This window comes from Canis lupus, chromosome 9, assembly GCF_048164855.1.
Source record: "Canis lupus baileyi chromosome 9, mCanLup2.hap1, whole genome shotgun sequence".
NCBI classification, from domain to species: domain Eukaryota; kingdom Metazoa; phylum Chordata; class Mammalia; order Carnivora; family Canidae; genus Canis; species Canis lupus.
The window spans coordinates 47,736,169-47,749,226 of NC_132846.1; the positions used below are offsets into that span (position 1 = coordinate 47,736,169).

The following is a 13,058-nucleotide window of genomic DNA, read 5'->3' on the forward strand; positions in this document are numbered from 1 at the left end:
ATAGGACATCGAGTAGCCTGAACACCACACCACGAAGTGGAAGCCATGGTTTTCTGTCTCTGCATCCCACACATAGTTTGGTCTCTGACAAACTCATAGGTTTTTGGAAGTAGCAGAGTTAAAAGGATGAGGGCAAAGAGGCAGGAAGAAATTACCATCCTCATCACCAAAACAAACATCTGCATGTACTGACTGTGTGCCAGGCACTGGACTAGGTTTTAAAAACCAATACCCCTTTCTGTAAAGACACATGGAAATATGTCTTCTCGGTCTCCCCTTCCCAGAGCTAGGATTGCAAAGCCAGGTCCCTAAATGTGAATACAAGTCACCCAGGGCAATTCACTGCAATCCCCAGATCAGGCTCAAACTTTAGTTGGCAGTTGCCTAGCAACAGGTAACCCCGAAGACACATCACCAAACTGAGATGCCAAAAAGGCATTTTGTGGACAAGCTGGTTCTGAAAAACAGCCCCCATGCAAGTCTGACTGCCAGGTCTCTTGAGGAAGCTGGGGGAAGGTGTTGACTTTGTAGCCAAAAGGAGGCTGGAAGGCAGAGCTGGGAAGGTGCATGAATGACGAATGTCCCCCCATCCACCCACCTACCCCCACATTGGGAAGTAGGCACAGGAACACAGAACCAAAGGTTGAGGGAGAAGGCAGCCTATGCAGAGAAGGCGATTGGTGCCTCTGCACGTCCTCTTTTAAACCAGACCACACTTACTCTTCCCAGTTATATCTAAAGACACATAATGTGGTAAAGATCTGACTTGCACCTCCATCCAGCACTGCCAGAAAGTCATCGCCAGACCTCCAACTACAGCTAACTGGGGACCCAGGAAGCAGTTTTTATCCGACTCTACAGGGCAACTTCCTCCCTTATGGAGGCAGCAAGCACAAATGAAGCAAAGGAGATCTTACTTTCTAAAATTCAGATTTTTTTTTTTTATGGAAAGCTCAGAAATTCCTGCAGCTGAGTCAGGTGAGCCTGGGATTCCTAAGACAAAGGCTCTAACCCAAACCATCACACAGACCAACACAGTACCTCTCCCTGTGCAGGTGGTACGAAACACTTGGGTAGATGGGGCCTTCTTAGAACCCACCATCTCTTCTCCAGAAAGGTCTTGGGGGCTGTGGAAAGGGGCAAATAAATACATCAGTCTGGAAGAGATTCAGGAAAAGCAAATGCGGAAGTCAAACAACAACAAATAAGGCGGATATAAATCCAGATAAAATATTAAAATCATTAAAGGGCTGCTGCTCCCTGAAGATTGGGAAAAATGAAGAGAGTTAATTAAAAGCAATCTCCATGCACTGCTGAGCCAGCCGGCCCTGATAAATCAACAGCTGGGGCTGCTGTGGAGGGCAGTCAAGGGGCTTGGGGGGTGGGGGGTGCCGTCCGGGGAGGGGGGCTGCTGCAGAAACACCAGTGACGTCAAATTGAGCACAGCGACTTAAGTTTCGTGTCTGTTAAATATTTAATGGCCACTGAATAAAGTTGTCCTTCGATGGGGAGAAAATGATTGGTGAACAAAGAGGGAAGAAGATATGGATGAAGAGGTATTGTTTGTTTGATTCAAAACATACTTGGAACTGTGATGTCAGCCTCTTCTCTCTTGCTCCAAATGCAGAGGGTTTAGCTTTTTCTCTCTACCTGACCGCAGAGATATCTGTGTCTTCTCGGGTCTCTCTTCAAAACCCTGGGTCCTGTTTGTCTAGGGGGGCTGAGGAAGGTAGTATGAAGTCAGGGAAAGGAACAGAGAGAGGGCAGAGGGGAAAGGCCTAAAAAATTCTCATTGTTGACTTTCAGCACCAAAAACAAAAAACAACAAACAACAACAAACAAAACAAACAAAGAAAAACAGACTTTTAGCACAAAACAAAAACGTCAGCAAAAACGATAGGAACTTTCTTTTTTCTTGCTTGCTTTCTCTCTTTTATCCCCCCTCTTTCTTTCTCAACATCTCTTCTTCCCTCTTTTTTCTACAGTCCGATAAAGTTTTTGTTTTTTATCTTCAACAAAAAAACAGCTCAGAATTTTCAGGCTCAATCTAAGTAAAAAAGCATCGAATTCCAAAGTGTTAGGAGAACAGCAGCCCTTCTCTATTCTAAGGGAACCCTCCAGCTCTTCCTTGATGGAAATATAATCAAGAGAAATGATTGGGGGAAAGTGTTTTTTCTCCTCCATAGAATTGGGATTGGAAGGGGAGTGTGTGCATGGGGAAACATAAGGAATTATGCATTTGGATATGCATTTTAATTAGGTGGACAGAAGCAGCCGCCTGTTAATTTTTCTTGCTTGTTTCCACTTAGCATTCATCACAGGCAGAACCACCATAGAGCGCTCCCACGATAATAGATGGTTCTGCATTGGCTAAGTCCTCAGGGAAAATAATTAGCAGGAGAGAATATATTCTCTCCACTCCCACTACCCCATCCACCCTGCCCTCCCCCATCCCCAGCACCACACTGCTTCCCCTCTCTGGCCCCCACCCCCAATCCATAGTAGTTTCACTAGGAGAAGCCTAGGGGAGCACTCAGCCTCCTGGCTTACAGACACTTACTTTGCCCTGCCAGAGAACCAGAGTCTGGAAGGAGAAACAGAGACTGGTGGCCTTCCTTGGAATGGAAGGTCCTAGATACAGGGAGGGAGGCTACTCTGCTCTGAGTTCTGAGGGGCAGGCTGGCAATCCATGTTGGCGAGGACAGGATGAAGAAAGCCCCAAAGAGGGTGAGACAGTTCTCACTGAGCTCACTGGCAGCAGACAAAGACATGTAAAGAGTTGTTAGTTGAAGAAAATGGGAGCCCAGATGACTTTTTTTTTCTTAATTTGCTTTTTATAAAGTAAAGGAATGTTAGCTGCATGGCACGGCAAGCTTGAATCTGAAGGCTGGCAATCAAGATGGAACTCTCTAGAGTTTTGACCCCCACCACGATGTACTCCATGGTCTGCTTTTACATAAAGACCCAATTCAGGCAGCTGATCTCCTCTGTCAGTAGCACACCCTCCTCACTGACCAGCAGATTGAAGCTTCGGCCCCACCTCCACCACTTCCTAGAGTTGTCTTGATAGAAGGAGCCAGGGGCTGCAAGATGACTGAGGCCCAAGTTTCAGGAAACCTGTTCCCTCTGCCCCCCAAGCTTCTGTGTCCTCTGATTTAGCGGATGGACTAAGTTCAGGCCTGACAATGGGAAGTGAAATGAGGGCTTCCCCTGAGCTCATAATTCTCACCTATTTCAAACCCAGACCAATGGGAAAAATTCCAATGAGATCCTAGGGCTATTTACACACAGCTGGATGAGTGAGGCTTTGCATTTCCTCAGAAACAATGATCTGGCTTGATATGTAATGCCATGCTCATTTCATTTATTTGAGTTGTAATATATTAAAATAATGTTTAATATATGAGGTATGGTTGACTCTGAGAAGGCCTCAGTCAGCTACCTGAAACTGTGCCGTTCTCCTAGTAACACCTCCTATTTACACTTTACACCTTTGGAAATGTTTTCACATCCATTATTTCATTCAGACACCTTTAAGGCCAAGCAGGGTTGGGTGCAGGGATGGGAAGAGAAAAGAGATCTCACAAGCTTGTCTTGGCTCGGGAAGATGCTAAGTCTGATTTACTAACTCATGCCTTTTAAGCTGTCCCATCCTCCCACGTGCTCCCTCGGCTCTTCTTTTGCCAAATGAAACTTCCACCTGGCCCAGGAAACAAACCAAGTCTTCACTCCAAGACTCACCGGGTAACTACTACTGCTACAGCTGCTGGAGCTTCCCCAAGCCCAAACCTTGACACCCCATGTGCCCTCCTGATGAGGTAGAGACAAGGGGAAGGCAATCCATGGGGCTAGGGATGAAAGAGAGTCTTTGGGTTCTCAAAGGATTTACCCCTCAAAAAATAATGGTATTCCAACAGGGGGCAGAGGGTGGGAGACAAGGATATTGAATTTCACAGTTCTATTAGTATTTTTCCCTAAGTTAATAAGGTGAGGGTTGCCTGTACTATCTAGAAATGTAGTTCTTGAACTATAAAGAGTCTAAAAATGAAGGGGTCTAGACAAATACCCAAGAGAATTGAAAACAGGGACTCAGAGAGCTACCTATACACCCATTTTCATAACAGCATTACTCATAATAGCTAAAGATGGAAATAAGCCAAGTGTCCCTCATTGGGTGAGTAGATAAAGAAAATGTGGTATGTACATACAATGGAACATAATTCAGCCATTAAAAGGAAAGAAATTCTTGGGGTGCCTGGGTGGTGCAGTCAGTTAAGCGTCTGACCCTTGGTTTCAGCTCAGGTCCTAATTTCAGGGTAGTAAGATCAAGCCCCACTTCAGGCTCCCTGCTAAGTGCAGAGTCTGCTAAAGTTTCTCTCCCCCTCTCTGTCTGCCTCTCCCCACCCCCTTTTGCATGTGCTCTCTCTAAAATAAATACATAAATCTTTAAAAAAAAAAAAAGAAGGAAGGAAGGAAGGAAATTCTGATACACGCTACAACCATAGATGAACCATGAGGACATGATGTTAAGTGAAATAAACATCACAAAAGGACAAATAATTGTGTGATTCCACTTACATGAGGCGCTTAGAATAGGCAAATGAATAGAGACAGGAAGCAGACTGATTATTACAAGGGACTGGGGGGTGGGGGAGATGGGAAGTTGTGTTTAATAGGTACAGAGTTTCTGCTTGGGATGGTAGAAAAATGCTAGAGCTGGATTGTATCAATGGTTGCACAACATAATGAAGGCACTTAATGTCACTGAAGTGTACACTTTAGAATGGCTACAATGGCCCATTTACATGTTACAAGTGTTAAATATACATGTTATATATATATATATTACCACAATTAGAAAAAATTAAGGGGCTGCCTCTGTCTGCTGGAGGTCAGGATAACCATTTTGTTTTGTTTTTTTTTTAAAAAAAAAAGATTTTATTTATTTATTCATGAGAGACACACACAGAGAGGCAGAGACACAGGAGGAGGAGGGAGAAGCAGGCTCCCTGTGAGGAGCCCGACCTGGGACTTGATCCTGGGAACTCCAGGATCACGCCCTGGACCTAAGGCAGGCGCTAAACCGCTGAGCCACCAGGACTGCTCCACCATTTTGGTTTTTCTTGTATTTTGCCCGAGAATCACTATTTGGGCTTCCATGAATTCTCTGATGAGTTTTGCAACCCCCTCTTCCTCCTTTAGGCTTGTAGGAAATTGCCAAGGGAGCGTTCAACCAAAAGAAAGCCTGATAATAACCCCCCCAGAGGAATCTGGGATATTCTGGAGGCATGTCACTGGAAGAGAGGCAATGAATTCCAATTTAGACACTGCTAATACCCACCAGGGTACAGCCAGCCTCTGTATGTCTGGTAGTCACCTCCATTCCCTTGGCAGTAACACGGTATAGGAGAGGAAGGTTCGTGAGACATCAGTACAGATCCACCTACTTTGGCTCACTAAACAGACAGGTATCTACTGCTGCCTAAATGGAAGTGAAATAAGCAGTTTACTTCCACATTAATTGGGATGGGTCTATAGGGGAGGAGAGGGCAGGTCCAGGAAGATTGTCGATAAATGAAATCCAGAGGAGAAAAATCTTTTGCTTGCCCACCCTCCCCCTCCACACATTTAAAGAAAAGAAGTGAAGGAGCATGGAGACAGGTATTCTCAGTAATCCCAGTCTTTTCTACAACCAAAAGCTTGATCTGAGTGCTAATAAATAGCAAAATAGGCCAAATAGTCTTCCCACTTCTCTCTCCCCTCTCCATCCTCTGGTTGGGGATGCTAATGAGAAGAATATTCAAAAAGGAGAATCAGAAGAAAAGTCCATGTTCTAAATCGCCTACCACCTGGTCCTCAGCCTCTGGCCGTGAGAAGGGAGAGGAGTGCCATCCCAGTTAGAACCCCAACTGGTAGCACAATGTGACAGGACTGGACCCAAGGAGGTGAAACTAATGAAGATTCCTCAGTCTTAACAAATCCCCCTTAGAAACACACTTTACAGAACAAGGAAGAATTTGAACTTTGGCCCCAAACTGCCCCCTGCCACCCAATTGACCATAGCAAGAGCCACCAAGTTATTGACATGAAAGGAATTCCCACAATCAAGGTGCATCACCTTCATCTTAAAGACAAGGGCTTTGCAGTTCAGAGAAGCTCTGTGTCCCAGAGGGAATTGTGAGTTGGTGGTACAAATGGAAGCAGCAGTGCTCAAGGCTCTGGATTTTTCTCTCGGAGCTTTTTCTCCTCCATGACTCTGAAGTCCTCATAGCTACAAAGAGTAGCAAGTGGTGAGAAATGAACATAGAAGAGAGACACAGTTTGAGATAGAGCCATACTGATGGCAAGGGGAAGTTTGAAGGCTGCAAAACCTCTTCCGGTGGAGCTTCCAGTTGCAATTAATACAAACAGCAGGTTTTCAAAGTGAATAACTACCCGGAAAAACAAAACAAAACAAAACAAAACAAAACAAAACAAAACAAAAAAAAAAAAACGCACTCATTTCACAGCAACCTGAGATGACCACAGTCTCTGGATTTGGTGGGGGAGGAGAGGGTGCAAAGGGGGATTAAACATGTGTCATCATTGTTTCCTAGACTCATATCCAGGGCTGGAGTGGAAGAGGGCTCAGTGTGGGCTATTTGAACCCCGTTATTAGGCATTCTGAGTGCTATCCCCCTCGCCCCTCCCTGCTTCCCAACACAGCCCCTAACTCTGAGCCGTTTCAGGGCTTCTCTCTTCCCTTTCCACCCCCTACACCAATACTATTCACAAACACAACCTCGAAATTCCCAACACAGTCTGCTCCTCTTTTCCCACCCACCCCCACCCAACACCTTCCAACCACTGCTTTTAAAACTCTGATGCAAATCACAGGCTTCAAAAACCTTCCTTGGGTGACAGTTTTACGATTCTAGCTCCATTCATCCATATGGTCTGACAGACTGTGAAACACTAGTAACCGGACCAATAAGAAAAACAAATTAGAAAAACACCACAACACCTCATCTCGCCCCAGTCACTCACGCAACTAAAGAAAACTTTGGAACTTGCAATAGATCATAATATCAGGCTCTCCCACTGTTAAACAATCATCTTTTCAGAGTTCCAGACCACACAGCCGTCTTATCCATTCACCTGCTCCCTTACTGCCACCCCACCTCACCCCACCCCACCCTCAGGCCATGTTTTATCTTTCTTGTTAAATACCTACATATTTAAAGACTATCTAGAGCTAGGATCATGCTTACATAGGCCCCAGCTGGAAAGAAAGGGTGGCTGCCCAAAAACTATTTCAGCGGTTGTGGCATTTCTTTGGCCAGGGGCTTGCCACATTTGGCTACATCTCTGTCTTCTACTGACTTTCAAAACACTCAAAAACCACAAAAGTTACTTTGCAGAGGTTGGGATGATAAACAGACCTGGATTCTGGTGCATTTTTATGACCCAGCCCCCATCGCCACTACAATCAGCAAGGCTGAACTTGGAAAACAAGTCAGCCTCAGTTTCCTTTCTGTTTCTGGTGCAAAACAAAGCCTGACCATAGCATTCTTTTTTTTTATTTTTTTTTTTTTGCATTGATCTGAGCAGATGGCTCTGAAACAGCTTTAGACATTATGGTCTTTCTCAGTTGGATCCAAATCCCAGCTCTACCTGCATGATTGCATCAAGACAGAAGAAGATGAGAAGTCTCCAATGAAGTGGCCTCTGAATGCCAGCCCACTTTAGGGCTCTCAGGAGCTCCCATTCTCCTGGCCATCTCTGGGTATCTCCCCAGGTGGTCTGCAAGGCAGGCTGTTTTCAGAGGTTTGCCCTGTGACAACACCTCTGCTTGGGTTCTGGCCGAAATTAATATCTTTTATGGGTGCCTCATCAAAACCAGACATTCTTCCTGTTGAAAAATAATGTGTGCTAATGAAGTTTGGGGAATTCAAGGCTTTTTTTTTTTTTTTTTTTTTTTTTTGAGTGGCAACCAGAAGCAGATGGAGAAGGTGGCTCTTAGGCATCTGTTGGCTTAAAATATCTGAGGGTCCTTTTTCATAAGGGGCTAAAATAATGTCCATAAAAGGCTACAAGTTCACAAAGTCCCAACCTTCATATTCCCCACTTAGTACCTACCCACGTTCCCCCTCTCCAACAGAAAGAGCTAAAAGGAGATTAGAACCAGGAATGCGGCTCTCTCCCACCCCCCTCTTCTCTGATATCTAAACTGAGTGCCACAGCAAGAGTGAGGTCTGGCTTGTAAGTGGCCACAATTGCATAACTTTCACAGGCACTGAAACCACTTTAGATTACAATACAGTGTATCCAGATCATAGGATGTATAAAGAGATGAAGATTTGAAATCCATCTACACACATGACCTGCTGTTTGACCTTGGCTAAGTTAAGTGTGTATTTACTTCTCCCAGAATTGTGTCCTTAATAACAAAACAGAGGTATAGACACATACCTCCAAGCAAGAGAAACTCCTTACAAAACAAAGTTTCAATACAATTACGTATGTTCACAGTTATAAGCATGACGAAATAGTTTGCCGGTCTCATTCTTTTTAAACAAATAGTTACTTGAGGAAAGCCCTGTTGGTTTATATAGAATAATTAAATAATAATAACAGTTATTCTTTTCTAAGCAGGCAGTTATAATAATAGATACATATGTGCATAATCAAGTCTGGCAGAAGGTGGCAGACATTCCCAGTTAAGTGCATACAAACCAGGGTTTTGATAACTTAATAAAAGAGTAAGTTGTTTAAAGTGTTGATAGAGATTTGGGGGAGGGTAGTTTACCTGAACTAGAATACCAAGTAAGATTAGAATTTGTACTAAAAGCATTAGGTGTCCTGGGTATGCAGAAATCAACCAGAATATGTCACGGAACTGACTTCTACACAGATCTTTACCAAATCCATATTCATGTCACCTGCATGGGTTTACCTCACTAAATGGCCCTTATCTTGCTCGTACATGTAAGAAATGAGGGTTACTCCCACATCTAGGCTCAGACAATGTAGCTGCTAAATTAAATAATGTGTAATACCCATTTACACATCATACAAGTCTATCAATGCTTTTAAATTCTATTTGTCCAGATGTGACTGCTTGGTTGTGGGGCCACCCGCCGGGTCCTCTTTGTGATCTGATCAGTCCAGGCGGCTCCTGTTTCTGCCTCTAACACCCTGTTGGGCAGTAATAAGATGTTAAAGGCGCCAACAGAGAGAAGCCAGGCTGTCAGCTTCAGAGGGGAAAGGGGTGAAGGGTACAAGGAGGAGGAATAAGAAAGGGAGTTGAGGGAAGATCAAAGACAAGCAGGAAGAAAGCCAAACTGCGAAGAGAGGAGATGTGGTTCCAGGAGCTTGGGACCCTAAGGAAGACCCCAAAGCAATGAGATTCAAATTGTACCATCCAGTCACCCGAGCTATTGAATTATTAAATGTCCCACGTGGAAAAGCCAGTATAATGAAAAATGGTCCATCCTCAGGGTAGGCAGAGTCCTACAGAGGTGTTGCATGAAACCTGAGCTTGTTTCTCCCCCGCATATTAACCCACCACCACTTTATTCCCCAAAGCTAGAGGAAACCTTTGTGTGACTGGGTTTCTGTAGGGGGCGACCGTGTGGTTGGCTTTTTTTTTTTTTTTTTTTTTAGGAAAGGGAGAGAGAGACTCGGAGGCACACAGAGAAAATGCTAATGTCGTTCAGCTCCGTTTCATTGTCAGGAGGGACACAAGAGGATAAAAACCTAGCTCTCCAAACCATTCTCGCGGCTCCCCTCCTCCCTACACCACCATCCATCCCTTTAGCTGGATGTGTCTCTGCGCTTTGTTCTAATTTATCCCATGCATAATTTATTTACGTGTGTATTGTTTCCTGATCAGCAACTTTTAAAAACAAATGAAATGTAGAAGATGTCTTGCTAAATAAGTTGTTTTCAAAAAATAAAGGCAGATGGTGTGGGTCTCCCAATAACAACGTGTGTGCTCCTGCATTAGGAGTTTAAAAGCCGTCCGGAGCGCAGGAGGTTCGGCTCGTCCGGGAGAGGGGGTGGGTATTGTTTACACCCCCTTTCCTCCAGGGAAAGGGTTTGGGATGCAAAAAGGAGGAGCTAATTAAAAAATGACCACTCAACTCCCGTCTAGAAAAGGCAGGCAGGGATGTTGTGTGTATGCTAGCGCGTGCGCGCGCGCGCGTGTGTATGTGTGTGTGTGTGTGTGTGTGTGTGTGTGTGTGTGTGTGTGTCGACACAGAATTACAAAACATGTCATTGCAACTGTCTCTAATTATTACAAAGTATAAGTTTAATAATTCAGGACTAATTCCACTAAACCAGCCCCCTTCTCTGTTCCCTCCTCCACCTCTAACCCCACCCCACTCAGACACCCTCGCCAAACACGCACCCTTCCGCAGTTCAAAAACAAACAAACAAACAAAAAACCGGAGCCGGCAGGGAAACAAACCCTGGAGCGTTTAGAGATATTGCGCCTGCCGGCGCGTGAGCGGGCTCCAAGGTAACGCTGGTACCGCTTTCCCAGTAGGAAACAAATCTGGCGCACATGTGAAATAGATTTCTCTAACTTGAGTTTACCAGGTGGCATCAGCCTGCCTATGTGATTTCGGCTGGAAATGGGGAAACTGCAAATCAGCTGGAGGTTCGGCTGAAACTCACAGCATCAGCGGTGTGGCTGCGCGAGCGACCGGGGAGCGAGGATGCGGCGAAGTTACGCCCATTTATTCTGCTGTAAAACATTTTCTTTCTTGGCTGAAACGTTGTGGCGTTCCAGTGCAGTGTATCCGAGCTTGCGAGCGAGAACTAAAGCCGGGGGCTGTTCTGTGATCGGCGTCAGCTTCCAGCTTCCTCTTAATCGCAGCTTTAATCGCAGCTTTAATACATGTATATTTAAAAAAAAAAAAAAACTCCGAACCGGGGACCTTACTACCTTTTCCCCTATTAATGATGGGAGATAAGCTGGTGCAAACACGTCCGATTACCCTCGCGCGTTCCTTTGCGCTAGGAAACACCCCCACACCCCCCGCAGCCTCCCTCCCTCCCCCGGTGCGAACGTGGTTTTCAACTCCAGGAGGAGCCTGGGGTGCCAGCGCGGTGCGCTGAGTTGAAATAACCCGCACGGGCATCGGCCACACAGCCAGGAGAATTTTGCACGAAACGCCCCCCACCTGCATCTCCCCCTCCCCTCGCCCGCGGCTCCCACCCCGGCTGGGAAGTCCTGGTCCCAGAGGCGCGGACCCCGAGCCACGCCGCGCGGCGACCGGGAGTCCCGACCCACGTCGCGCGGCGATGGGGGAGCGAGCTCTCCTCTGCCAATATCATTGCCAATAGCACCCCTTGTAGGGCGACGCTAGTTTTCCGAAGCCTCCAGCGGCTCCGCGATCGCGATCGGACTTGGCGGCTTAACATTTCCATCGACTGGAAGGAAGGAAGGAAGGAAGGAAGCCAGGACGAAAAGGAGCAGGAAGGCAGGCAGGCAGGAATTGGCAGTCGGACCCGGGGACTGGTCCCCGCATGTCCTCGCCCAGCCCGCCCCCCTGCGTCCGGGATCTGGGCGTCCGCTCAAAGTCTCCCGGCGGCGGCCAGAGGCACCTGCCCCTCGCTCTGGCCGGGAGCAGAAGCTGCCTCTCCGCCCGCCTCGGTTTTTCACCCAGAGGAGGCAAGAACACCATTCATAAGACCTGCAGCCTCCCTGCCTCCCAATCAACCCCAAGTTAACCCGAGTCGTTAATACACTACACCCAGTTCGCCCGCGAACACACGCAGACACACCGGCGACCGCCCGGAGCGCGGTCACGCTCGGGGGGCTGCCCCGGCAGGAAAGCCCCCGGGCAATCACCTGGGCCCCAGGGCTCCCGGGACCCACTGCTCCCCCTGCGGTCCTCCCAACTCCGGAAGGTTTGCACAAACTCCCCGCGAGCGATCGGAAGGCGTAAAGCGCCCTGCAAACTCCGGAGCTGCCACGGTCCGCTCGCCCCGGCGGACCCAGCAGCCGGGCAGGGGCTGCGGACTCCGGAGGCGCGGGGCGCAGCCAAGTGCACCCAGGCGGCCCCTGCCCGGCGCTCGCCCCCAGCTCGGCCGCCCCCCGCGCCGCGCTCGCCATCCCGCGACGCCGGGCACTCGGGGGACCGTGCAGTCCCCGAGCTGCCCACGACCGCCCGCCTCCCACCACCCCCCCCCCGTAGAGCGCTCGAGCGCCTGGCTCCCCTGCCGAAAACCCCTCTCCGTGCGTCTTCCAATTAAGCAGAACACAAACGTAACAATTTTCTTCTTGTTAATTGCATCTCTTGACATTTCTGCGCGTTGGGGGTAAAAAAAAAAAGAAGATGAAGAAGTAAGAGCTGAAAGAAAAGAGAAGCCCCGCCGCGGCTGCAGGCGCCTGCAAGCGCAGTGCATTGGCAGCGCTTGGCACGCGGAAGGCGCCTTTTTTTTCATATTGAAACCAGGCGGAATATGTACATTTTTTAGTCTTACTTACGCTTTCAGGGGGTTGTGAATGACAGTCGCCATTTTGCTACAATGTAACAGAATATTGTCTGTCTCAGAGTTCTAAAGGTTCGCTCAGGGGAAGCGGCGAGCCAATCAGAGCACGGGATACCGGCCCGCTGGCCAATGGGCGCTGCTGGTCGCCAGATGGGCGGGGCCTGCACGGTGGTAGTTATTAGGGGAGCTGTCAAAGCCCAGAGGTCACTCCCTTTTGTAGAGCCCGAGAGCAAGCAGGTCTTAAAGGGGCAGTACCGCGAGAGCAGCTCCTTTTCGGATTTGGGAAAGTGGAGACGCACGGGGAAAGTATTCTAGTTTGGTTTGAGTCCCTACTTTCTAAATAATTGCAGAGAGTTTGCGCTCCTGGACAGAAATATTTAAGTATTGCCAACAAACCACTGAACCCCATTCATTAGCTTTTGGCTTTGCTGTTACGTTTTTAATCCCCCAAAGGGCAAATCCCCTCGTTCCCGTGCAAAAGTTGGAAGGCTGCCGTTTCGTCTAACAAATTACTACACGTGCCCAGCAGTTTGCTAATGCTCTAGGTCCAAGGCTTTTTAACATTCTCATTC

The 13,058-nt window shown here is 47.4% G+C and overlaps 1 protein-coding gene across 6 annotated transcripts in view; it reads right to left on the reverse strand.

The window, feature by feature from the left end:
- DPF3 (double PHD fingers 3) overlaps positions 1 to 12,551 on the reverse strand; it is a 259,412-nt gene extending 246,861 nt beyond the window's left edge. For all 6 annotated transcript variants that reach the window (XR_012036880.1, XM_072839187.1, XM_072839184.1 and 3 more), the window contains exon 1: positions 12,482 to 12,551. Coding sequence is in view for 5 of the 6 variants with exons in the window: in XM_072839187.1 (XP_072695288.1) it covers positions 12,482 to 12,513 (32 nt within the window). In the remaining variant the exon portion in view is untranslated. The remainder of the gene's footprint in view (positions 1 to 12,481) is intronic.
- Positions 12,552 to 13,058: the final 507 nt, after the last annotated feature.